General features: G+C 37.9%; 1 protein-coding gene across 1 annotated transcript; it reads right to left on the bottom strand.

The window, feature by feature from the left end:
- Positions 1–10,592: 10,592 nt before the first annotated feature.
- On the bottom strand, positions 10,593–19,315 carry LOC129501631 (high mobility group protein B1-like). The gene is made up of 4 exons (XM_055312795.1): positions 18,608–19,315; positions 12,794–12,798; positions 10,818–10,979; positions 10,593–10,762 (listed from the first exon to the last, which is right to left on the bottom strand). Exons 1-4 carry the CDS (start codon positions 19,243–19,245, stop codon positions 10,593–10,595), a joined length of 975 nt encoding a protein of 324 aa, XP_055168770.1. The 5' UTR covers positions 19,246–19,315.
- Positions 19,316–25,412: the final 6,097 nt, after the last annotated feature.

The raw sequence follows: 25,412 nt of genomic DNA, 5'->3' as shown, positions 1-25,412 counted from the left end.
TTCCATTTCTGCTGGAATCCATCCTCCATTGAATAAGTAAAGAAAAATGTATTTTTATTGCCCAAAAACCCTTGACAATAGGTGAAATAATTGAATAACTTTATGTCTCTAAGTTTTAAACATTTTAATAAAACTTCATTACAAAAGAAATGCATGTTCATTATTGTATAAGTTTCAAATAAACAAATCTGACCACCCACTGATAACCATTTTATTTTATTTTTTTATTTTTTTTTAAGATTTTATTTATTTATTCATGAGAGACAAGAGAGGCAGAGAGAGAGGCAGAGACACAGGCAGAGGGAGAAGCGGGCTCCATGCAGGGAGCCCGATGTGGGACTCGATCCTGGGCCTCCGGGATCATGCCCTGGACTGAAGATGGCACTAAACCGCTGAACCACCCAGGCTGCCTGATAACCATTTTATATCCTCCCAGGTATTTTTATGTATATCTACATAAGTATTTTTGCAAAATGGAATTATTCTAAATAAATCACTTTTTTAGCAATATGTCATGAAGTCAATAAATACTTGTCCATTCTATTCCTAACACATAGCAGAGTGTACACTGAAAGCATTAAGAAAATACCTTTTTTTAAAATTTTTATTTATTTATGATAGTCACACACAGAGAGAGAGAGAGAGAAAGAGAGAGAGAGAGAGAGAGAGAGGCAGAGACACAGGCAGAGGGAGAAGCAGGCTCCATGCACCGGGAGCCCGATGTGGGATTCGATCCCGGGTCTCCAGGATCGCGCCCTGGGCCAAAGGCAGGCGCTAAACCGCTGCGCTACCCAGGGATCCCCAAGAAAATATCTTGTAAATAGATGAGGAATCCTTTATGATTGTTTTTTTGGTAGTATTTTATATAAAATGTTTATATATTTACTTATGAATTCCATGTGAAGTGAGAATTTTAGCCCTTTGTTATATATGTTACAAATGTTGTTTTCCCCTATGTATACATAATTTTAATTTTCCTTTTCCAAAATAAAATATTTGAACATAGAGCTTAATTTCATTGAATAAAAAAAGTCACCTGATTTAATACAAATGGTACTTTATTGCAACTTTAAAAGAAATAAATGAAGTAAATGCAATATATAAGAGCAAAGTGCTGACAGCTCCTCACTAGAGGTTCTGCCTCTGCCGTGCCTCTGCCTCTCTTGTGTGCGCTCTGTGTCTCTCATGAATAAATAAATAAAATCTTTTAAAAAAATAAAAAAAACTTATGGGAATTATTTGTAGATACTAGTGCAGAAAGAACAGTAAATTTTTGAGTCAGAAAGACTCCATTCTTTTTTTTTTAAGATTTTATTTATTTAATCATGATAGAGAGAGAGACAGAGAGGAGAGAGAGAGGCACAGGCACAGGCAGAAGGAGAAGCAGGTTCCACGCAGGGAGCCGAAGCAGGACTCGATCCTGGGTCCCCAGGATCATGTCCCGGGCTGAGGGCAGCACTAAACCGCTGAGCCACCAGGGTTGCCCAAGACTCTGCTCTTATCCCATTTCTGCCCCTCAGCAGCTGGGTGATAAGAGAAAAATCATTTAATTCTTCTACCCATCTGTAAGCAAATGGGCTCCATGTAGTATTCCATCATTTAGTAAATATTTCCAAAATGAATACTTAGAAAACAAATTAAATCTAGAGCTCCAAATTAGGCTCAGGTTCTCTGCCAAAAATTTGAAGATAACATGAGAAAAAATTTTATATGTGTTTTATATATTCTATTTTTGGTTTTGCCAGAATTATTTTTAAACACTTGGGTTTAATACTTCCTGCAGAGAAGTTGGTTTTGGGTTGTTGATTTGTTTTGGCTTTTTTTTTGGCTTTTTTCGCTAACAACTCTGTCGACTAAAAACAAGTACTTTGTGTTCTTAAATTTTCCCTTGAGAAAATCTTGGTATCATGAAATGGAACTACGAGTATAGTTGTAAATGGAGCGAGCTACTGAACAATCTTTTAAGGATTTAAATATACTCTGTTAACTTTAGTTCAGTAAAACTAATGCCATGAAGTATTTTAGTCCACTGCTTTGGGGGTATATTTACTAGAATATTACTGAATTAGAAATCTAGCTTTACTAGTGCTATGTGTTGCCACCAATATGTAAAACTGTCACGCATTCTAATAGGACTACTGTACAAAGTCTACATCTCACAGCCACCTGTACAAAGTGGTATTTACTCAGCCTGCAAATATTTACTTCATTGCTGATCTTACTTACACAGATCTTCCACTAACACTTTTGTCCAAACATAAAAGCTTTAACTATTTTCATAAAATTAATTACAAATCTTTTTGGCGGGGAGGGGGTAAATCCAGTTTATAAGTATTCTTGGCAACTGGCCTAATACTATTTTCTTCCTAAAAGCAGAAGCCTCCTCCCTCTCTAGCCCAGGTCAGAGTATCACAAATTTTTATTTGATTAAGTAAGAATAAAGTTCAATGCTGATATGCTGTTTGTTGTCCGAATAGAAGTGGTTCATGATGTTTTAGCTAAATTGTTATTAAAAATAATGGGGTAACAGATATTTTCATTCAAAAAATGCAAGTTATTTTTGTTAAAACAATTATTAGTTTATTTTCCCATTACCTAAATATGTGAGCCCTTTCAGAGGAAGCAGCCACTTGGAGGAGGTATGTTAGAATCTTTGCAGTTGACAGGGTATTATTTCTTACAATTAGAGAGTTATTAACTGTGCTGCCCTGGCCACTGGCCTAATGAGTTAAGAGACTGACCCTAACTCAAAAAGAATTAAGACATTAAACCACAAGTTTATGCTTCAGATCAAGAGACCAAGCGAACTAGGAATTAGAATTCTAAAATTGTAGATTTGGAGGGTTTTAGAAATCATAACTCATGTTTTACTGATAAAGAACTTAGGGAACAGTGAATGGCTAAAGTTCTCAGAAGAATCTGACTCGATATATTCAGCAGTATAAAAAATGTATAAATACCTTGTTAACTGGATATTTAAAAAAATCTATACGATTTTTGCTGTATTTGCTGTTTGAACATTAAAGAGTTATCAATAAGCTAAAAAAAATACTTTAACAAAGTCCTATGGTATGAACTCTTCATATCACATAATTAATTGAAGGAAAAAGAAAAGTTAACTCTTAATAGAGTTTCATCCTTAAAGATGAAAGATTATATGCATCCATACATGTGATAACATGGCATAAAATTATAAACACACATATACACAAATGAGTACATGTAAAACTGGTGATATCTGAATAATGTCAGTGGATTATACTAATGTCACTTTTCTTGTTTTCACACTGCACTATAGATATGTAAAAGGTAGTCGTTGGGGGACACTGGGAGAAGGGTAAATGAGACTTCTCTACTATTTTTGCAACTTCCTGTGAATCTTTACTCCAAAATAAAAAGTTTTAAAAATACGAACACCAACTATACAAATGCTTTTTTATAATTAAATATTTAGAAACGATACATAACTGGCATTTAATTTAAAAATAATTATGTTCCTGGTTTAGTTCTCACCTGTTTGTCCATTTCTTAATTGGGAATATTATGTCTCCTTAAGTGGGAATATTCCTAGAAATTGTGTCTTTTTGACAGTCTCTATTTGGAAACTGATTAATATTCATGATTTCACAGGCCAGCTCTATGTTAGAGACCCCTAAATCTTCCTACCAGCCCTGATGTCCCATTTAAACTCAATTCTACTAACTTTTCTCACTAGAGCCTCACATGGTGTCTGACACCAAGTTGGCACTCAAGAAATATTAGATAAATGAATAAATAATCTTCCAAGTATCTATAGGATGTTTGCCCATGGAAGTTCCATCATCACCTAAATTTGAAATGTAGCAAAACAAAACCAGTATTTTCTTCCCACCGCTCTTACCCACCCAAGCTGCTCATTCTGCTAATGTATTTCAAACCCTTTTCTACAATGTTCTCATCCAAACAATTTAAACAGGCTTTGACTCTTCCTTTTCCTTTATTTACCCTATTATATCTCAGCAGTTACCTCTTCTGCTCATTTTCTTCTCAAATATTCCTTATATTTGACCTCCATTTCATCCCTATAGCTACAATACAGCCTCATTTTATTACTCAATGATTCTATGTTTTGTACCCACTCCTAGTCTTGATTTACCTTCCATCTATGTTCCATGCTAATGCCTGGTAAATTTTTCTCAACTACTATTTTCATCAGGTCATTATACCAACTAAGATGATGGTAATCATAATCATTGCTACCATTTATTGAATGCCCCACTATTTACTCTTTACAACAATGCTGTGAGGTAGGCATTTTTTACCTCCATTTCATAGATGAGGGAACAGAGTTCAGGAGATTAACAATGTGTCTGTTACATTTTTTAAGTAGCAGAGCTGGGACATGAACCCAGGTTAGCCTGGTTCAATCACTCTGAAAACACCATTTTCTCTCTCTCTCTCTCTCTCTCTCTCTCTCTCTCTCTCTCTCCAAACACACACATCTTGTCCATTCATCAAAACATCCCTCTCTATATATCCATCTATATATATATAGATATCTATCTATATTTCTCTCTCTCTCTACACACACACACACAATCTTGTCCATTCATCAAAAATCCCTCTCTATATATCCAACTATCTATATCTATCTATCTATATCTTTCTCTACACACACACACACATACACACACACACACACACACACACACACACTTGTCCATTTATCCAAACATCCCTAGCTGAATCTTGGCCTGGCAAAAATAAATGCTCAGTAGTTACTGCAACCACTTTATTAAAGGACTAGAGCTCAGGTGCAAGCTGAAAAGTATTGATCTCTTTTTCTCCCACTGTCCTTCAAACTTGAACTGCCACTTTGTTCCAACTCTTGGTGCTTCACCTCCACTACCTTGAAATCTCCAGTAGATCTTTTAAGTTTTGTGCTTGTGCTCATGTAATAAATGAAGTTTTAGTACTTAGAGTCTAGTCCAGTGTAATAATCACACATCCAATCTTGTTCCACTTAAAACTTCCCTTTCCTGGTTGAGTTTTGCTGTGGTGGGGGGCAAGGGTGGGTAGTGATTGGGGGAGCTCTTACTTAACTGTGTGGTTGTGACTAACATTGGTGCCCTCAGGAGCAACAAATAGTCAAAGGTGACTGCTTCATAAGGAAGCCTGTTGGGAGCCTTCTATTCCATTTCTAGCTAGATTATAATCCTGAGAAGCCCCTGGGTTTCTAGCAGCCTCCTCCCCTCACACTGTCCATTCAGGTGGGCTCTATTTTGTGAAGATATCTGTCTGGGTCCCTCCACAGGTACCCAGATCTAGTCCACAGTTTGTTCACAAACAGATTCCCTTGCTCTCCTCTTGAATGTAAACACTCATTTCATTCCAGCCCCATTGGATTTGCTTATTTACCTCTCCCACCTTTCCTGTTCTCTGCCAGTTGAAATGTAATTCCCAGCTAATCTCAACACACACCTTTCCCCATGAAGCTTTTCCTGATTTGTCTCTTCCTACAATGATTTTCCCAGTCTAAAGTCCTGAGCACTATATCTGTTCTCCATCCCGCACCCAAATTCAGCTTTGCCTAGGGATATCCTGGATGAAGCAATAAAAATTATTAATCTTATTAGATTAATTAGATATATATCATACATATATATGATTATATATATATATCATTTCAATGTTGTATATGAGTTAATAGGAAGTATGCATAAAGCCCTTCTGCTGCATACTTCTGCTGCATACTGCATACATAGTTGTCTCAAAGTAAAAGCAATAGTATACTTGTCCTGATCTGTGACATGAATTAGTGTTTTTTTTTTTTCATGGAATATCATTTTCACTTGAAAGAACAACTGAGAGAAACTGGTTATACAGAGTTGAGTGTTAGGCAAGATATTTTCTCAAAAGTGAAAGAAATAAGGCTGTCATTTCAAGAAAAACAAGTGACAGTGTTTATTGCCAGTGATAAATTTAAAATAAAAATAAAAATTTGGGAAAACTTGCATCTGGCACCATGAGTTGCCAACTTGTGGTGGTTATGTAGCTATGTCCCCATATTCTTTGATATAGTTCTCCTCAAGGAGTCTGGCTTAGTTTCCCACCCCTTGATTGTGGGCTGGACCATTTCTACCGAACAGAATATGGCTGAAGTGATGAGCTATCATATTGTGATTAGGTTATAAAATGACTATGCTTCTGTCTTAGGTGAGCTCTTTTATATTTATATTCTCTCTCTCATCACTCATCTGGGACAAGCTACCAGGATATGAGGTAGCCCTGATAGAGGAAAGCCAACTGCTACATGTTGAGAACACTTGAGCAGCCTATGGAAAGGTTCACTTGGCAAGGAACCCAGGCTTACAAGCAACCATGTGAGTAAACTTGGAAGTAGATCTTCTGAAGCCTGCCAAATGCACGAGTGAGTTTGGAAGTAGACTGTCTCTCAATTGTGCCTTAAAATGACTGCAGCCCAGCCAACAGCTTGACTGCAACCTCTTGAAAGACCCTGACCCTGAGTCACCCGGCCAAGCCACTCTGGATTCCTGACCCACAGAAACTGTGAAACAGTATAAACTTGTTGTTCTAAGTTTCTAAATTTGGGTAATTTTCTATACAGTAATAGGTAATATTATAGCTTCCGCAAACTTAAAGACTTTTTTCTGATAAGAGCAGTAGTAGTAATATTAACAGTTTTTTGAGGGGTGGAGGAGTCGGGGAGGACAGGGAGGTTGTTGCATGATGAGACATGTCAACGGAAGATTTATAAAAATCAAAGGTCCAATATTATCCAAATGATCAGTGTATGATGTCTACAGAATCATGCATTAGTAGAAGATCCAGTCAAAGTACAAGACAGGGGATGCCTGAGTGGCTCAGTGGTTGAGCGTCTGCCTTTGGCTCAGGATGTGATCCCAGGGTCCTGGGATTGAATCCTGTACCAGGATCCCTCAGGGAGCCTGCTTCTCCCTCTGCGTTACTCTGTTCCTTTGTGTCTCTCATGAATAAATAAAATCTTAAAAAAAAAAGACCAATAAATTTTAATGTAACAGAGTATGATTTCTATATTGCAACTGACATTTGGGAAACTACCACTTACTGAAAGCTGGTATAGGATCAAAGAAGATTATCCACACTCACCAGGAAAGTATTACATAGTATATGTGCTGCCGAAGGGAGCACACCAGGAAAGAGTATTAAAATATTCCTTACTTTTACAAACTATGTATCTATGTCTAAAGCTGGATTTTCTTCATATATTTCAACCAAAATGATGGACTGCAACAGATTAAATTCAGAAGCAGATATGAGAAACCAGATGTTTTCTATGAAACTAAACATTAGAGAGATGTGCAAAAATGAAAACAGTATCACTCATCGCACTACTCGTTTTAGTTTGAAAAATAGTTATTTTTCATAGAAAAGATTGTTACTATTTTTAAATGAGTTGTATTAGCTTGTATATTGTGTCACCAGTTATGCCAAAATTTAGTGGCTTAACAGTATTTATTTATTATCTCACCATGTCTGTGGGTCGGGAATCCAGATGTAGGTTCTTCAGGTTCCTCTGTGTCAGGATCTCTCACAAAGGTATATTCAAGGTGTGTGCAGAGTTGCAGGCATCTTAAGGCTTGACTGGGGTAGGACTGGCTTCTCAGCACACATACATGGCTGTCAACAGGACCCAGTTCTACAATGCTATTGGACATCAGTTCCTTGCCATTTGGGTCTCTCCACAGAAAGTCACAACATGGCAGCTGGCTTCCTTCAGAGAAAGAAACAGAGAGAGAGGACAATCAAGACAGAAGCCACAGTCTTTCTGTAACCTAATCTTCAAAGTGGCATCCCATCATATTAGCTGTGTTCTTTGTTAAAAAAAAAAAAAAGTCCATTAGTCCAGCCCACACTCAAAGGAAGGGAATTACACAAGGGCAGGAACACCACAAGATAGGAATTACTAGGGGCAATCTTAAAGACTGCCTACCATATGAATTAATGAAGATCTTATAAGCTTCTAAGTATTAATTTCTACTAAGTTATTATCAATAGATACAAATCACACAAACAAAAGTATTTGAGATCTTCAAAAATTAGTAAGAGTAAAAACAGGTCTTGAGACCAAAAACTTTGAGAACTGCTATTCTAATAATACAAGTATTGGCTTTCCACATGGTAGAGATGCAGAGCATTATTCAAGAGTTGATAATTCACGTCTTACTTTATTATCATTCATAACTATGAACTCTTTTCCCCAAAATGATAGTATTCATAATAGCATTAAAAGATACACAAATGCATAGTGAATTTAGTAGCCTCTGACACAAGTGCATATACAGTGTGTATCAAGACTTAGAAGTACTATATGTACTGTATATTTATCATGTACCTGAGAATACTTCATTAAAATTTTTTAATGATACCTATTCAGTATATTAAGTGCTTAGATTAGCAGCACTCAATAAATGGTGATTTTATATTATTATCATTTTGTTCAGGTATTTGGGAAATTGTGGACAAAGAACAGTATCAGAGTTGGAAATTTATAAAGTTTCTGGCCAATAATAATTATTTAAGCCAATATTCAGATGTGATTGCCATGACAGAATTTAACAATAAAATGAATAAAGTACAAGACTTGGGGATGTGGGGGAAGGATAGAAGGAAGGAATAGAAGATAAAGAGAATAGCCAGAAATAAAATACAAAATTATCTTGTAAGAAAATGAAGGTTATGTTAAGAAGTATGGGCTATTAATAGCATCAGATACTCTAAAACTCAAAAAGAATGAAGACTGGAAAAGATTTGGTAATGGAGACTTTAAAGGAAATCCCCCAGAGGGCCAGCATGCAAATCTAAGTAGGAAGTGAGAAAGAGGAGACAACATAGGGAAAAGAAAACTTTGGCCTATAGCAAAAGAAGGTTGCAAAATCCGAGGACCAGCAGATCTAAATATGTGTCTTCCTACTGTTCACCACAATCAGCATTGAAGAATTTTATGGACAAACTGCATTCTTTATGCAAACCAAGAAGGGCCAATTTTGAATCATATTTATTTGTTATATTTTTATTTATTTATTTAAAGATTTTTTAAAAATTTATTTATTCATGAGAGACACAGAGAGAGAGAAAGGCAGAGACACAGGCAGAGGGAGAAGCAGGGCTCCATGCAGGGAGCCAGACGGGGGACTCCATCCCAGGTCTCCAGGGTCAGGCCTTGGGCTGAAGGCAGTGCTAAACCGCTGAGCCACCCAGGCTGCCCTATTTGTTATATTCTTAAAACCAAATGGCTTAATAAACTAAATTTTAGAGATTTTTGCTTTAACTAAGAATTTTTCTTTGTTTTCTTTTTTTTTCTTGCCAATATGCTATAGGTATATCTTTGATTCCCCACCCCCACACCCCCGGGGTACTAAGTGCCCCTAATATCTGGTTTGATCCTGGAGAAACCACAGTCACAAAAAACATACAATGACTATCTGTAATAACGTTGGACAATTGCTAAGGTCAAATAAAATTCTGGAGTTCTCGGTTTCAATTCCTTTACTTTACTGATTGATACATTTGAACCAAGGGACTGTAGCTCCTACAGGCAGCCAGATCAAGCCTGGCATTAAAATCCCAAGATCTCTCCAACTCTAATCCTGGGGCACCTTATTAACATCACATTATGCTACATTACTTTTGATATCTTTCAAAATTATTACTGGCGTGAGGTTTTTTTTTTTTTTTTTTTTTTTTTTACGATTTATTTATTTGAAAGAAGAAGAGCACATGCGTGCTGGTGGGGAGGGGGAGGGGGGCAGAGGGAGATGGGGAAGCTGACTCCGGAGCCGGGAGCTCCACGAGGGGCTGGGATCCTGATCTGAGCGAAGGCAGGCTCTTAACCTCGGAGCCACCCAGACGCCCCTACTGCTGTGATTTTTTTTTTTTTTTTTAAGATTTTATTTGTTCATGAGAGAATAAAGAGAGAGAGAGAGAGAGACAGAGAAGCAGGCTCCATGCAGGGTCTCGATCCCGGGTTTCCAGGGTCACGCCCTGGGCTGAAGGCGGCGCTAAACCACTGCGCCACCCGGGCTGCCCCCTACTGCTCTGATTTTTAACAGAAACCTGATCCTTTGGAAGAGAGAGCTTGAGGGTGAAGAAATTTTGGAACAGGAAGGGATACGAGCTTGACACAAATTTTAAAAAAACGTTACCTTTTACGATCACCTTTTTCTGCTCCCAGGTACTTTCCTGGGGCTTCCGAAAACCATCATCCCTTATGACGGGACCTTGTCTCACGGGCCTTCCTTTTCTTTCTTTCTTTTTTTTTTTTTATAAATTAATTTTTATTGGTGTTCAATTTACCAACATACAGAATAACACCCAGTGCTCATCCCGTCAAGTGTCCCCCTCCGTGCCCGTCACCCATTCACCCCCACCCCCCGCCCTCCTCCCCTTCCACCACCCCTAGTTCATTTCCCAGAGTTAGGAGTCTTTATGTTCTGTCTCCCTTTCTGATATTTCTCACACATTTCTTCTCCCTTCCCATATATTCCCTTTCGCTATTATTCATATTCCCCAAATGAATGAGAACATACACTGTTTGTCCTTCTCCGATTGACTTACTTCCTTTTCATCACCAATAAGTCGGCCACTTTCTGCACCATTTGCTCTTCTCCATCGGCAAAAATCCCAAACCGCCGGGGCCAGAGCATCTCCAATCCGAGGCAGGAGTGCAGTTCACCGGCTGACAGTGGCGTCTCGGGGCCCAGCGTGCTCAGCGCGGCCGAGGCTGCAGAGTGAGCTGGAGGAGATGCCAGGTCTGCCCCTCGGGGCCCGCCCCCCACCCGGGGCCTCGGAGGCGTCCTCACCACCACAGTACCGGCCGCGCGGCCCAGGGGCTCCCCGGGGCCCCCGCAGCCTCACCTCAGCCCCCGGGCGGCCACTGGCGGAACTCAGCCTCGCGCGTGACGTGCCGACGTCACACCTCATGCCACGTGCCGCGGCGTCTGCGAGAACCAGCGCAGAGGCTCATGGGTACGAGAGTCAGAAGGAAGTGATAGCGGTGGGCCCGTGGGCTGCGGGACTTTCATTTCCGGGGCGGGGAGGCTGCGCGGGGGGGGACCCCGCACCCGCGCCCGCATCCACACCTGCACCTTCCTTGCCCCGGACGGTGCGCTTCCGGGTGACGACAGCCCTCGGCCCTCAGAGTCTCACAGCCACTGCCCCAGGCCACCCTTTGCTGAGAGCAGCTCTTGCTCATTGTAAGGAAAAGGGGGCTTTCTTATTTATCTATTTATCTATTTATGATTTTATTTATTTATGATTTTATTTATTTATTCATGAGAGACTCATAGAGAGAGAGGCAGAGACACAGGCAGAGGGAGAAGCAGGCTCTACGCAGGGAGCCGGATGTGGGACTCGACCCCGGGGTCATGACCTGGGCTGAAGGCCGCGCTAACCCGGGCTGCCCTCGTCTTTATTTATTTATTTATTTTTGTCTTTATTTTTTTAAACCGGGGAAGGATGAAACTTGAATCAGGAAATTTTGAGTTTTGGAGAAATTACACCATTACCTTGAAAGTAAACGTTATGTAGAATAGAAAGGTGCTCAGGGTTTGTGTGTGTGTGTGTGTGTGTGTGTTTAGATTTTATTTCTTTATTTGAGAGAGACAAAACGAGCAGGGGGCGAAGGGGGAGGGAGAAGCAGACTCCCTGATGAACAGGGAGCCCCACGGGGAGCTCGATCCCAGGACCCCGAGATCGTGACCTGAGCCAAAGGCGTCCGCTTGACGGACTGAGCCACCCAGGGCCCCCTAAAGGTGCTTAGTTTTAAAGAATGTACTAATTTTGCCCCCCAAAGACTAAGCAGTAACTATTGGCAGTGCTGTACACCTGTGATGTCTCCCGTCCTCATTTTCTCATGGAGTTCTTCCTTGAACTCTTCAGTGTACAGTCACCCAATCTTCTCTGAATATTTGTTTCATTCCCAGCAAAGCACTTATTAGTCCATGTGATGACCTCATTTATTTGCTTGTTTGTTGATAGTGTCTTTTTAAGGCAAGGTGAAGGAGACCTGTGATCTGGTCTGTTTTATTTATCATCTTCAGCCTGATGTCTGTTGATTAGATGAAATCCTTTTTTTTTTTTTTAAGATTTTTTTTTTTTTTTGTAATTTATTCATAGAGACACAAGACACAGGCAGAGGGAGAAGCAGGCTCCACACAGGAAGCCCGATGCAGGACTCGATCCGGGACTCCAGGATCACGCCCTGAGTCAAAGGCAGATGCTCAACCACTGAGCCACCCAGGCGTCCTGAGACACAGAGAGAGGGAGAGACACAGGCAGAGGGAGAGGGGAAGCAGGCTCCATGCAGGGAGCCTGAAGCGGGACTCCATCCCGGGTCTCCAGGTTATGCCCCCGCCGAAGGCGGCGCTAAACCGCTGAGCCACCCAGGCTGCCCCGGATGAAATCTTTTATGACTCTTTGGCCACCCAAAGCTGGTGCCCTTCTTCTTTCTTGCATAGGTAACAACATCCCATGTCTGTCCATGTTCTTGCATTTATAATATTTTATTGTAATTGTCCCTGATTATGTCTCTGTTATACTGTGTGCTGCTTTATTTAGAACAGGGACCTTTATTGTTCATTTTTGTTTCCCATGTACCTGGCATGCGGTGGACACTCAGAGTTTGATTGAAAAGTGAAAGCTATCCATAATAGAATTCTGATAATCTGTGTCTTTTCTAAACTTCTTAGACTATCTTAGAGTATTTCTCCTCCTGATGGTACTTTTTTGTTCCCTAATACTGAAAGCCACTCACTCCAACTAAAAGAGGTAATAGGTGTGGTGAAAAGAATGCAAAATTTGGAAAAGTGAATCTAGGTAAGAGCCTTCGTTCTCCCAGTTGTTGGTTTAGGGACAGTCTCTAAACTTTTCAGGACCAAGTTTGTCATTTGTAGACAGATATAGTAATATTTCTATATGGTTTATGTAGCCATTATGTTTCTTTATATAGAATCCAAAAAGTAATCTGGCTTTAATACAACCCTTTAAAAGAAAAAGAGTTCACTTTCCATCCTCTGCCTATATAACACATATTAGACATATTTAGTTTTGAGTTTTATTGAGACTTGTTCATATAAAAAATGAGTAAAAACTACAAACTAGGCAGGTGCAATTTAAATCATTGGTCAGGAAGACTTTATTTTAAATAAGGGACATTATCTATATAAATGTTATAAATATCTTCATAATTTAGTACTAGAGGCAATTTATTAGTCTTTTAACATGTAAGAATTATTTGTGTATAAAATAGCTTAGAAATACCTAAGAGGATGGGCAGCCCAGGTGGCTCAGCGGTTTAGCGCTGCCTTTGGCCCAGAGTGTGCTTCTGGGGACCCGGGATCGAGTCCCACATCAGGCTCCCTGCATGGAGCCTGCTTCTCCCTCTGTCTGTGTCTCTGCCTCTCTCTCTCTCTCTCTGTCTCTCATGAATAAATAAATAAAATCTTAAAAAAAAATACCTAAGAGGATTGGTTGGTACTGGCTGAAAATAAATGTAGTCTCGTGATGAGTTTAGATAAGTTCACACGTGGTGAATTAAGTCTTGTCTGGACTCCACTTAAAAGAGGTGTCATCAACTTGCTGTTAAAGTGTTAGGTCAAATTAGGCATGAGATGCATCATTTACTGTATTCATTTTTGGCACTGTTGAATGAACACAAATTTCTTTTTTGTAATTACGTAGAATTACATGGAATAACAAATTATCTTTTCGTTATGCTTGAACATTATTGGTTTCACTAGAGAGATTGTCGGTAAGTATCCGTATATTCTATGACCCTAAGTGAAGAGACCAAAATAGCGCAGCCCAGGTGGCTGAGCGGTTTAGCACCACCTTCAGCCCAGGGTGTGATCCTGGAGTCCCACATCAGGCTCCCTGCTTGGAGCCTACTTCTCCCTCTGCCTGTGTCTCTGCCTCTCTCTCTCTCTGTGTCTCTCATGAATAAATAAATAAAAATCTAAAAAAAAAAGAGAGAGACCAAAATACACAATCCGTATTGATCCCTGCAAGGGTTACTGCAGAAGTAGATAAATCTAAGGCTTCTAACCAAAAGCCATAAAAAATATGGATTGTGAATACTTAAATGTATTTAATATGTATTTATTGGCTTTTCTTGACATGCTGCAATTAAGATTGGCTGTTTCCAAGATGAAAGAATCTATTAGAAGATATGCAGCTGCTCAAAAACCCTTACTGGACGTGATGACTACAGACTTGATGAGCGATATGTAAGAAAAGAATGATTTTAGTTAAAAACATTTATAACAGAATTTTCGAAGGCTAAGATAAGATCTACTTTTTAATCAGAGGAATGATATACGTAAGATTTTTGTTATAGAGAATGTCACTGTGAAACATTCACCTTAAAATCTGAGCAAGTTACTAGCGAAAGAGATGGCTTTTCTTGCTTCATAGAAAATAGCAGTAGGTAGTTTGATTCTGGCAAGCTCCAACAAAGTAAGACTTTTTGTCTGTTTTGTTCACCCAGTGCTGAACAGTGATAGCACATAGTAGGTGCTCAATAAATAGTGAATGAGTGAAAGAACCCCCCTCCTTACTATTATTGCTGCAATAGACATTAATGATAATTTTTCACAAAAGTTGTAACAGCAATTTGCTCATCAGGTTATTTTATTGTTTTTATTGAGTATTGAGAAATCACATATATTTATGAATTGTAAGATATAAATAATATAGTAAATTGATATTGTACACGTGATTATGTTTTAGAAAAAGTACATTACTGCTACCTTTGAAATTGGCATGTGCCTTTGGTCCAATGCTATGTCTGCATCCCACCCTATCTTGAATTTTATGTTTTTGTTCCATGTCTTTTTCTTTATAGTTTTACCAACATATACGCATATACGTGCCCCTAATATATTGCTTAGTTTTGAATATTTTTGAACTTTACATGAATTAAATCTTGCTGTTTATTCATGTCTTTTCGTTATTCAAAATTCTTACATTCCTAAGATTTATTCATGATGTTGCATGTAGCTATAATTTATTCCTTTTTACTGCTGTATAGAAACTATTATGGATATATTATAATTAGCTTATTAACTTTGTGATTAATAGATGTTTGACTTGCTTACACTTTCTTCATACTACAATTAGTGCAGTAGTGAACATTCTAGTACATGTTGTTCCTGGTGCTAGTGGGAATATTGATGCGAGAATTGGAATTGATGTTCACAGCTATGCATATCTTCAGTTGTAAATAATAATACTGTTTTTCAAAGTAGGCATGCCAATTTACATTCTTATTACCACTATATAAGAATTTCTGAGCTCCACATCCTTGCTGGCACTTGATACAATATGAAAAGAATGAGAAATGCAAGGCAAACTTGACAAGAATACTATTTGTGGAAGATTTTAATATTTGTTTTTTAGTAACAGAGCCAATAGGCAAAAACTAATAGGCTGTATAAGAACTGAATAGTATAATCAATAAACTCAGATTTTTTGTAATATAAATGTATTTTTACATTTTTTGATTACAGAATATATGTTTCCTTTGTATGGTTTAGGACACTTATTAAAAATTGGTTATGTAGTTGGTCACAAAAGAAACTTTAAAGTCAGGAAAGTAGAGATTTTATAGACCATATTCTCTGATCTAAAAGCCAATCAAGTAGAAACAAGTAATAATAGAGTGTCAAATCTTAATTACTAGGGGGTGCCTGGGTGACTCAGTTGGTTAAGTGTCTGATTTTTTATCTCACCTCAAGTCTTGATCTCAGGGTCATGAGTTCAAGCCCTATTTTGAACTCCACACTGGGCATGGAGCCTACTTTAAAAAAAATCTTAATTAACTGGAAATTATAAAACATAATTAAGATTATTCTTGGAGCAAAGAGGAGATCAAAGAAAGTTGAAAACTCTTCTTTCAAAAATTTGGGGCAAAGTAAAAGATTTATTCAGAGTACTTTCATTATTGAAGAAGAAAGACTAAACACAGAAATTTTGTACTTAAATTCTCATAGTGTGAATTAAAAAAGAGAAAGAAAAATATACACGATTAGAAAAATATAGATACAGAAGATTAAAATAATTACATGCAGCTCTGTGACAGCATATTTGAAAATCTTGTATAAGAGGATTTCCTAATGAAAAAAAATGAGTAAAACTGCCCAAGAGAAAGGCAATTTTAATGTACAAATTAACATATATGAAATTTAACAGGTGGTAAAACAAATTTTTAAAAAATAATCAAGACCATATAGTTCCACAACTGAGTTCTAGCTAGCTTAAAAAGGTGGGGGGAGGGGGGGGGTGTTACTGTATGTAAATTATACCTCTGTTTTAAAAAAGGAAAAAGAAAGAAAAAGGAATACCAAATAAAACTGCTGTTATTGTTCCAGATACTTTCAATCCATAGTCATAAATTTAGTATTAACCTGTTAAGTACAGAAAAGAAAGCCATGGACAAATCTCACTGAGGTATATAGTTGTAAAAATTGTAAATGAAATACTAGCAAATGAATCTAGCAGAATATCAAACTAATAATATGCTATTGAAAAAGTGCACATTCTTTTCCAGGAATGTAAAGATGATTCCAGTATCAAGCTAAAACAGAATTTCTTTTATCAACACATTGAGGGAGGAAAAAAGGGATCATAACCATAGATTATGAAATAGAAGTTGATAAAATTCAACAATCATTCCCAAAAAGAAAGAACAAAACCAGAATGGGCATAGAAATATGATAAAAATTGTTTAGAATAACATTTGCTCTTGATTTTTCAGTAGGCAGTAAAATATTGAAGATGTTTTCATTGAAAACAAGAACAGATAGGTGTTCCTTCCGTAATCATTATTACTCAATGTCGTTTTTGAAAATCCTAGTGAATGCAATTAAAGAAGATAATAAAATAATTGGTATAGACATGGAAAAATAAAGATGAAATGGTTTTCCCTATCTTAACATTAGTCATTAGTTTTTCCATTCGTGAATACATAGAAATCTAAGAGATTAGTGGAAAAACAGAGCTGGGAGTAGGGACAAAGAGCACCACTACGAATAATAGAATGAAAAAGAAGAGTAGCAGAGAATTTCCTTAACAGAAAATAAGACTACTATAAAGTCACTGTAGTCAAATTAGTATTATACTAACATAGAAATAGATCAGGGGATCAGAATAAAAGTTCAGAAGTAGTTCCCAATATATGTGTGTGTGGTAATAGTGGTATTTTATATATGTGAGAACAGTAGTTTATTTACTCAGTAGTACTAAAACAACTGGTTTATTCAGATGGAAGGAAATAGCCTATTAAAAATGAAGCATAGATGGATTTAAAATTTTTTAATTATAAATTAACTTTTAGAGAAAGAAAACTGAAGAAAATTTAGGAGACTATATGTCTAACTTAGGGCCTGGAAAAATTTCATTAACAGGAAAACCGAAAGTTTTATAAAGAAAGATAGTTATATTTGACTATATGAATATTTAAAAATTAAAAATGCCTTTTTTGAATATAAATTTTATTTTTTAAGATAATGTACTTTTAATTTATAAAGGTATTGGATTTTCACTACAGTTCAAGAACCACTGATTTAGGTTGTGGATTACTTGTATTTCTGAGAAACTAGAAGATAGATTCAAAGTTAGATTAAGTTGAACATTTTTGGCTACAGTATATCATACTTTATATGAAACTAGGAGACACATAATGTCTGTTCATCCTATAAATAATAGTATGATGATGACTGATCCTTCCATGAGGCCAGTAGGAGTCTCTTTAAGCTGGCTTCTGTGTTCTTTTAATAGGATCCCATTAATCTTCAAAAACCCCCTTCGTTTCTGGTTTTAGATCTCCCTAGTTCATCTTGTATTTCTCCTGCCCCAGACCTGATAACAGCTGTTTCTTCAAGGAGGCCAATTCACTGAAGTGAAGAATGATATTAAAGCCCAGATTCTAGGTACTAGGAATGTTCTTTTGTACTGGGTTGGCAATGTTTCTAGCCATTCCAGTCTATACACCTAGACAAAAATGCATTTTTAAAAATAATTTTCAATTTTATTTAATATTACAGTTTTACTTTGTTCTTTGATTTCCTAATTAGATCATTTTTCTTATATTGAAATTCTTAATTCTTTTTTTTTTAATAAAAAAAATTGTATTTACTTAGAAGCATTCAGAATGTCAACAAAACAGCTGCAACTTTTTTTTTTTGCAATTACAGAGTGGTATTCAGTTAACAGAACAACAATTATTTCATAGAAGCTGCATCAGAGACAACTGAAGATGAAAAAACTACCATCCCCATATATAACTAATTTGTGCTGTGCACCAACAAGAACCTGCTTTAAATTTCCATGCCAATTTGCAACCCCCATACTGTACCAGGCAAGGTTAGTGGCTATTGAAAATACCACCAGGACAGGGCTATCTAAAGACACATTCGGTAGTGTGTTAACTATACAAAAAAAGACACTGTACAGTTTAAAAACAAATCTTACACAGCCTTACATTTCAATTTTTTTCTTTAAAAGGAGTGAGTTGTGTACAGGGGGGTTAAATGCTTTATAGACAAGAAAAAAAAACTGCGCTAGAACCAACTTATCATCATCGTCTTCTTCTTCATCTTCTTCATCTTCTTCCTCCTCCTCATCCTCTTCATCCTCCTCGTCTTCCTCCTCTTCCTTCTTTTTCTTGCTCTTTTCAGCCTTGACAACTCCCTTTTTTGCCGCATCAGGCTTTCCTTTAGCTCGGTACGCAGCAATATCCTTTTCATATTTTTCCTTCAGCTTAGCAGCCTTCTTTTCATAAGGCTGCTTGTCATCTGCAGCAGTGTTATTCCACATCTCTCCCAGTTTCTTTGCAACATCACCAATGGATAGGCCGGGATGCTCTCCTTTGATTTTTGGGCGATACTCAGAACAAAACAAGAAGAAGGCCGAGGGAGGCCTCTTGGGTGCATTGGGATCCTTGAACTTCTTTTTTGTTTCCCCTTTAGGGGGGATATAAGTTTTCATTTCTCTTTCATAACGGGCCTTGTCCGCCTTAGCCATGTCTTCAAATTTTCCTTTCTCTTTAGCAGACATGGTCTTCCACCTTTCTGAGCACTTCTTAGAAAACTCTGAGAAGTTGACTGAAGCATCTGGGTGCTTCTTCTTGTGCTCCTCTCGGCAAGTTTGCACAAAGAATGCATATGATGACATTTTGCCTCTCGGCTTCTTAGGATCTCCTTTGCCCATGTTTAATTATTTTCCTCAGCGAGGCACAGAGTCGCCCAGTGCCCGTCTGGCTCTCACTTGCCCCGGCGCTGTCTCTCGAAATTCTTGATTCTTAATGTTATTGATTCAAAAATGTGTTTGTCCTACATTATAAGGAAAATAATTTCAAATAACAAAACCAATAATAATACTGCCAATAATGTGACTGAATGAAGTTGAAAAAATCCTTTTAGTTCTTTTTGTTGTTGCAGTGTTCTGAACTGTGTTCTAAAGTCACTGGAGGGACGCCTGGGTAGCTCAGCGGTTTAGCGCCTCCCTTCAGCCCAGGGTGTAATCCTGGAGTCCCAGGATTGAGTCCCACATCAGACTCCCTGCATGGAGCCTGCTTCTCTTTCTGTGTCTCTGTCTCTCTCTGTGTGTCTCTCATGAATAAATAAATAAAATATTTTTTTAAAAAATAAATAAAGTCACTGGAAATAAATCATTTCTAGGTATTGTACAAAACTTTGATATCCAGTTATTTTTTCAATTTTTTTTCAGTTTTAGGGATTAGTTTTTAAAAATAAATATTTTGAGTTTTACACGTATATTCTTTTGATCTTTACAGCATTACGTATTTCCACTTTACTCACATACTTATCAGTATGACACCCATTATTGTGCTATACTTTCATTTTCTATTCTTAGATATACAGTATAATAGACTGTCTGCAGTTAATAAACCCAGCATTATTTACTAAAAAAAAAAAAAGGCAGAAAGGGAAGTCAAAGACAAATGTTCTAGTCCTGTTGGTTTTGTATTTCTTAGTGATTAAACTCATATTGAATTAATTATTTCAATTAATTGTCACATGGGCTAGTATTTAATATGACAAGTAAAATAACTAAAAATGCAGTGCTTTGTATGTGGGGAGAAGAGTTTTCTTTCCATAATGTATGATAAACATTGTGTGTGTGTTTGTATGTATATAATGTGTCTTATGTGTCCTGTATTTACATATCAGTTAGCAGACTCCATGAAGAATTTGTTAATGATAAAATTTTTCATACTACCTGAGACATAAATAATTCATTCAGGAAATATTCATTGTAATATTGTAAAATTATAAAAGTACAAAGAAGTTCTATCCAGCCTTGAACTAACCAACGACCCTGAACTCATGGAGCTTATATTGTGATGGGGGAAACAGACTACAAGTAAGTCTGACCTTCTCAGCTTCCTGCCATCTAACCAACCTCAGCAATTCACACAATTGTGTAGCAATGCTAAGGTTGCAAATTCTGTCTCCTATATAGCCTGCCACTTTACTATAACTATTTGAAGAGTTCATTGGGCTTGCCAAGGCGACTCAATATTAGCGGTACCCAACTGGAATTTTAGAATATAATTATTAAAGAATTTTTAAGAACAAATGTTATAAATATACCTGTTTTGAAACATTTTTGAAAAATCTGTATTTAAAAGATAAATAGCATGTATTTACCTTTGGTATTAAAACGATGATTATTTACCCTAGAGAAGAATTTTATCTAGGATTACTTTCATTTATTTTTATTTTTATTTTTTTAAAGATTTTATTTATTTATTCATGAGAGACAGAGAGAAAGGCAGAGACACAGGCAGAGGGAAAAGCAGACTCCATGCAGGGAGCCCGATGTGGGACTTGATCTCGGGACTCCAGGATCACGCCCTGAACCAAAGGTAGATGCTCAGTCGCTGAGCCACCCAGATGTCCCTCTAGGGTTACCTTTAAAGAGTAAGTTCCCCTAGTGTATTTCAAATAATTAAAGTTACAAACATCCTGTTTACACAGAAACTGCATCAAATTCTTATTATAACGAGAAGGCCTATACATTTTCTCTTGTGATCCAGAATTTCACAAGCTTGGTCAATTTATGATTACAGGTGGAATTGCAAGAATAGTAGTAACCTATACTTCACTGGCTTTGCCCCCACTGCAGAACTTCAAATCTCTACAAAGGCTTGAATCTGCTCCCTTCCCTCTGAGTATTTTTGGGAATTCCCAAACAGTGTCTAATTATTAGGAAGAAATCTGCTCAGCTGCCTTGCAGGTAGCATCTGCCTGACACTTGTGACTACTTCTAGGTCACAAGTGATTCCACTATGTCTCCCTCAGGCACTGCTTCAATTTTGGCTCTTTTCTGGACACTGCATCCTCACAATGAGTACCACTACTAATGCAGTGACGCTGACAAAGAGCCAAAGATCTTCAGCAAAGTCCTGAAAATGCCTCCTTTTCCTTTTTTCTTTTACTTTCTGTGGGAGGAGTACCCTAACTATATGGCGATTTTGCCCATTTCCTAAAGAAAGCTCAGTAAGACTGGTTGAGGTCTCTCTTCTCATTCCATCTACTCTGAATAGGACATCAAGGATAGATACGAGTGGCATACACCAACCTGTGCTCAAAATCATCCCTCTCCCAAGATAATTAGGTATTCTTACTTGATTGGCTTTGTTAGAGCTGGCCAATGTACTTAAACCTGGGTTTGGTCTCAGAAGGAGCCCGCAGTCCTACATATATATGTATATGTATATATGTTTATGTACATATACACATATATATATATATGCTTTTATCAGTCTGCCCCATGAATTGTCCAACATCAGGACCTATCTGAGCTTTAAGAGTAAATTCAGAGACCTCTTCTATACCCTAAATTGGTTTATCTAAAACTTTTCACTAGTCTCTAAGCAAAGTGATGTACTATCATACTTTCAATCATACTTCATGACATAAACTTGGCATTTAATCAATTAGACAAGTGAATAATCATATGGAAACAGATTTTATGTAGTATTTTTAAAAATTTGTGTGCCTTGTTTGCCAAGTTGCCACACAACTTTTTAGGAACAAAGAGCCCACTAACATTGATTTTTATTAGTATTTTCCTTCCTAAGCCTTGTTTGTGTATGTACAACTTTGGGTTGTTATAAACTATATTGTTTTCCACACTTTGTGTTTATGTGTATAGTTAGATTTTTAAAGAGTCCAATATAGTGAGCAGAAGCTCTCCAATAGTCTCAGGGTAACAATCATTTGATGAATATTATATACAGGTATCCTCTACTTTTCAAAAGTTTGCATTACACCACTGTGCTTTTATGAAAGACCTGGCAGGGACGCCTGGGTGGCTCAGTGGTTGAGCCTCTGCCTTTGGCTCAGGGTGTGTTCCTGGGGTTCCAGGATTGAGTCCCACGTCGGGCTCCCTGCAGGGAGCCTGCTTCTCCCTCTGCCTGTGTCTCTGCCTCTCTCTCTCTGTGTGTGTGTGTGTGTGTGTCTCAAATAAATTAATTAATTAATTAATTAATTAATTAATTCTTTTTTTAAAGATTTATTTATTTATTTATTCATGAGAGACACACACAGAGAGAGAGGCAGAGCGGGAAGCAGGCTCCATGCAGGGAGCCCGACATGGGACTCAATCCCCAGTCTCCAGGATCATACCCTGGGCTGAAGGTAGCACTAAACTGCTGAGCCACCAGGGCTGCCCAATAAATAAAATTGAGGGGAGGGGAGGGGAGGGGAGGACCTGGCAATGGTACCTGTTTTCACCATCTAAAAGAAATCCAAAGAGGATTTTCACTTTTATGAAAAAAAAATGAAAATAACATTCAGTGTGTGTGTTGCAGCAAGCCATTAGAGAGGCTAGTGAGTATGGGAGCAGCAAGAGTGGCCCCGCCAAACTCCTTAACCGGAAGTCCACTCAGTATCAAGCTGTGATAGCTTTGAACCATGTCTGTGAGCACCTCTACTTTACCTCAATTTATTTTGTATATCCCTTAGCCAGATGTGTCCTGGGGTATCAGAAAAGCCTAAGAGAGGTTGCTTTTTTGGTCTGGAAATAGTCAAAAAGCTTTCTGTATAAATTAATAATTGCTTCTTCGCTTACTCCATTTTGCCCTACAAAATGTTTCATAGGATTAGAAAAGCTCTTTCTGATAGCAGGGGGAGCCTATATTTGAATTACTTCCAATTTATGCCATCCTGAATAGCCTTGCATTAACTATCTTTATACAAAGTCTTATCCAGGATTTTTTTAATTGGGATATATTCCCAGGATGATAGTTGCTATTGGTAATATTAATGTTTTGGTATTGTTTGATATTTTCAGATTGCTTTCAAAACATTCCTACCTCTGAGAGTTATTATGAGAATTAAGAGATAAGTGGTATAACCTAGCTCATAGCACAGTGTTCAATTAAGCATGGAGGCCATTAGACCAAGGTTGCTCTCATGCATTAGCAGCCTGCAAGCAAACTCAAACCCAAGCCTATAAAATGCCTCAAGATTCTTTAGTCTAAACCAAAGGATGACCAATCACAAACAGCCAACTAGGCTTTCATAAAGAATGCAAGCCCTTGGAGGGCACTTGATGGGATGAGCACTGGGTGTTATACTATATGTTGGCAAATGGAACTTAAATAAAAACAAATGTAAAAAAAAAAAAAAAAAGAATGCAAGCCCTTGAGCTCTACCCAAATAATTTCGTTGCTTTGCTTCCATGTCTTTTCTATAAAAGCCTTGCCTCTAGCAAGGGGAGTGCTGTGGAGTGCTTCTAATTGGTGATTCCTGATGTGAAAAAAACAAACAAACAAAAAACACTTTTTTTAAAATAAAGGTTTTATTTATTTATTTGAGAGAAAGAGAGTGCAAGAGAGAGCACAAGCAGCAGGGAGGGGCAGAGGGAGAGAGAGAAGCAGACTCCCTGCTGAACAGGGAGCCTGATGTAGGGCTCAATCCCAGGATCCTGGGACCATGACCTGAGCTGAAGGCAGACGCTTAAGGGACAGAGCCACCCAAGAGCCTTTGAATGAATTTTTGTTCAAATAAACTCACTTAAAAAATTTTTTTAATGTTTATTTATTTATTTATTCATGAGAGACACACAGACAGAGAGGCAGAGACACAGGCAGAGGGAGAAGCAGGCTCCATGCAGGGAACCCGATGTGGGACTCAATCCCGGGACTCCAGGATTACGCCCTGAACCGAAGGCAGATGCTTAACCACTGAGCCACCCAGGCATCCCATCTCTTAAAAATTTTAATGTCTCTCAGTTTATCTTTTAACAACAGTTACTAGTATGTATTTGGCCTTCAGTAAGTGTCAGTACCCTTCTTTCAGACCATGGTATTTTTAAAAATTGTATTTGTTTATTCCTGAGAGACACTCAGAGAGAGGCAGAGACATAGGCAGAGAGAGAAGCAGACTCCCTCCATAGAGCCTGATGCAGGAGTCCATCCCAGGACCCTGGGATCATGACCTGAGCCAAAGGCAGACACTCAGTGGAAGCTCTTTGTTTCCCCTCCAGTCTTGATCTCAGGGTCCTGGGATCTTGTCTGGCATCAAGCTCAGTGGGGAGTCAGCTTGTGAATTCTCTCTGTCCCTCTCCCCCTCCCCCTTCTGGGGATCTCTCTCTCTCTCTCTCTCTCTCTCTCTCAAATCAATCTTTTTAAAAAATAAAATTATGTTGACATTATTAAGCATTTACCATTAACTGAGATGTACATAATCTCAACGCATGCTATGGCCTGGAGGAACATAGCCCCTGGGACCAACAGAACTAATCCACTTGTGAGTTTGGCCGTCCACATCCTTAACTGGGCCAAGGATGATTCTCAAAGAAGTTGTTCTCGAGACTCGACAGGTAATACTTGAAGTCGAGAGTATAGGTTCATATCATTTGAGTTTGAAAGAGGTTTGAGAGAAGGATCTAGTTAGGTTGGTTATCGAGGTTCCAGCCAGTTGTGTGCAAAATCAAAATAGGCTGAAACCCATGTGAACAGGGCTAACTCAATACTGACTTTTCACCCAAATTTTGAAACTTTCCCAAAACAAAGTAGCCGTTGTGTGTTTAACAATGGGCTGCCATTTATTGAACATATCTGGTCCATTAAATAAGTCCTGTCACCTTTTGAAAGGTAAAATGTAGACTTAGAAAATATAATTTGCCCAATTACACAGGCCAGTAGGTAGGGAGGTGATAGAGCTGGAATTCAAAGTGGAATTCTGACTGAATCCCAAAGCTCTTTATTTTCTAATTAAGCTTATACTGCCTTCACTTACAGTGTGTAAAACGTTCATTTTCTTCCAAGCTTTGTGCAAATCAAAGATTCTCTTTTTTTCTACATTAAAGCCTTTTAAATATAAGTAAATTTCCAGGGCTGT

Source organism: Nyctereutes procyonoides, unplaced genomic scaffold (genome assembly GCF_905146905.1).
Source record: "Nyctereutes procyonoides isolate TBG_1078 unplaced genomic scaffold, NYPRO_anot_genome, whole genome shotgun sequence".
NCBI lineage: Eukaryota > Metazoa > Chordata > Mammalia > Carnivora > Canidae > Nyctereutes > Nyctereutes procyonoides.
This window is presented reverse-complemented; position numbering and strand designations above follow the sequence as displayed.